The sequence below is a fragment of the Anneissia japonica genome, unplaced genomic scaffold (assembly GCF_011630105.1).
Source record: "Anneissia japonica isolate Jap-2015-1 unplaced genomic scaffold, ASM1163010v1 scaffold352_len1594369_cov220, whole genome shotgun sequence".
Classification (NCBI taxonomy): domain Eukaryota; kingdom Metazoa; phylum Echinodermata; class Crinoidea; order Comatulida; family Comatulidae; genus Anneissia; species Anneissia japonica.
Window position 1 is genome coordinate 540960 of NW_022751928.1, and position 1832 is coordinate 542791.

A 1832-nucleotide genomic window follows, 5' to 3' on the forward strand; every position below is an offset into this window, starting at 1 on the left:
AAATGGCCACCACAAGAAGCAAGGCTTTTGAAATGTGGCACCTTAAAAATGAAGATATATTGAAAAATTAGATTATAATTGCGAAATATAAACTACACAATTATATACATGTAGTATACACAATAGTGGTAATAATATAAATATTATCACATAATAAACATGGAAAAGAGAAAAAAAAAGAAAATTTAAAAGATTTTTAAAAAATGAAAAAATAATGCATAATAATAATTAATAATACCAATAATGATGCTTCTTGCTCAACTTTACTACCCTACACTGAAGCAAACAGCATATCCATCGAATGGGACACATATCAAGAGATTTAGCTTAAAACATACACCTTATTTAAACAAACAAATAACAACCCCTATTCACAACTGTCATTAGCAGCCTATTTGTTCACTTATTGATAAGTCCATATCATTCAAAAAATCCCAAGATTTAATGAAAATTTAACAAAAAAACCCAAGATCCCAAGGTGTCATTAACAATCCAAAGATCTTCGAAAAAATCCCAAGCAGTGGTCACAATGATCTTAACATACTAGAAATATCGAGTTTCCACAGAAAAAAAACTTTTTACACTGAAATGCATGGTGGGAATACTGGGAATGCAAACAATGGTGTGCCGCGTACGGCTGGATCTAATAAACTTCTGCCACCGTTACATAACTGTGAATACATAACCTCCTTTTGCGGAGGTTGAAATCGTTGCCATTATCCATAATATACAACTGAGTAGGCATAAATAAATCAAAACAATAAAATGACAGACGCAAAAGCGCAGATTCGTATGACCGGCCTTTGGATTCAAGTGACGAGGTTTTCTTCCATTAATGGAAAAAGGAGGGCACCGTGTGCGTCTGGTTATACCTAGCAACAAAAGGGCGCCCTATACGTCTGGACCAAGTATAGAAAACTTGCATTATAAAAAGAGAAGAGTGCCGCGTACGTTTGGACCAGTTTTCACCTCATTTTTGCTATGTGAGTGCTCTATCTTGTATTTCTAGTATCTTTCATCTTAATTTGTCTTAACCAATAAACGGACTGTACCACCAACAAAGAAGAATAGGCTAGGCGATACCATTTTGCTAAGGTGGCCAATGGCAATTGTGCTACAATGACCAGCAGTGGTTTATTCTAGTCCCAACCTGGATCTGAAATTTGAGGGGGGGGGGGGAAGTGAGGAGGAAGTTAACATTTTATAGGGGAAGGGGAAATATTTTTTCCTACAGCAGACTGCAGATTCAATTTAAGATGGGAGATATAAGAAAATTAACACATTGCTGGTATTGATTGATATATTTGCACACCAACGTGTAAGCCTTCGTTCACTCTAAATTGTTTTTAACTGGCACTATATTTTAATTCCAATATGAATATGATTCCAATATGAACAGAAGTGATTTTAATTAATATTGTTGATCTTTTAGAACCTTTTATATTTTTTTTTTATGTATGCTTTATGTAAGATGTTTAGTGTTTATAGAGTTTTGTCTTATATTGCATTTACCTTGATATTGAAAATGTAAATTTTATTAACATTACAGTATTATTTCAAGTCACAAAAACAAAAAGTGTTTTAAAAAACTATAGAAATTTACAACTTAGAAATTGCAGTATACAGTATTTTAATACATTTTCAAATATTCAACTGAGGTACTAAAATACAAATAATTAACTTTATGAACAATTTAACCGACCCAAATATTTTTAAATTGTCTTTTTACTATAAGCTGTACAGCAGACAGACTGACAGTCTTCTTCATCTTTTTTTAAGTTTAAATTTTTTAATTGGTAGAGGTTTCAACTGATTGGTTGGTGTATTAGTTG

At 32.3% G+C, this 1832-nt stretch overlaps 1 protein-coding gene across 1 annotated transcript in view; it reads right to left on the bottom strand.

Moving 5' to 3' along the window:
- Positions 1-1613: 1613 nt before the first annotated feature.
- LOC117121952 (leucine-rich repeat-containing protein 42-like) overlaps positions 1614-1832 on the bottom strand; it is a 6416-nt gene continuing 6197 nt past the window's right edge. The window contains exon 7 of the mRNA XM_033267374.1: positions 1614-1768. Coding sequence (XP_033123265.1) covers positions 1765-1768 — 4 coding nt within the window. The 3' untranslated portion in view covers positions 1614-1764. The remainder of the gene's footprint in view (positions 1769-1832) is intronic.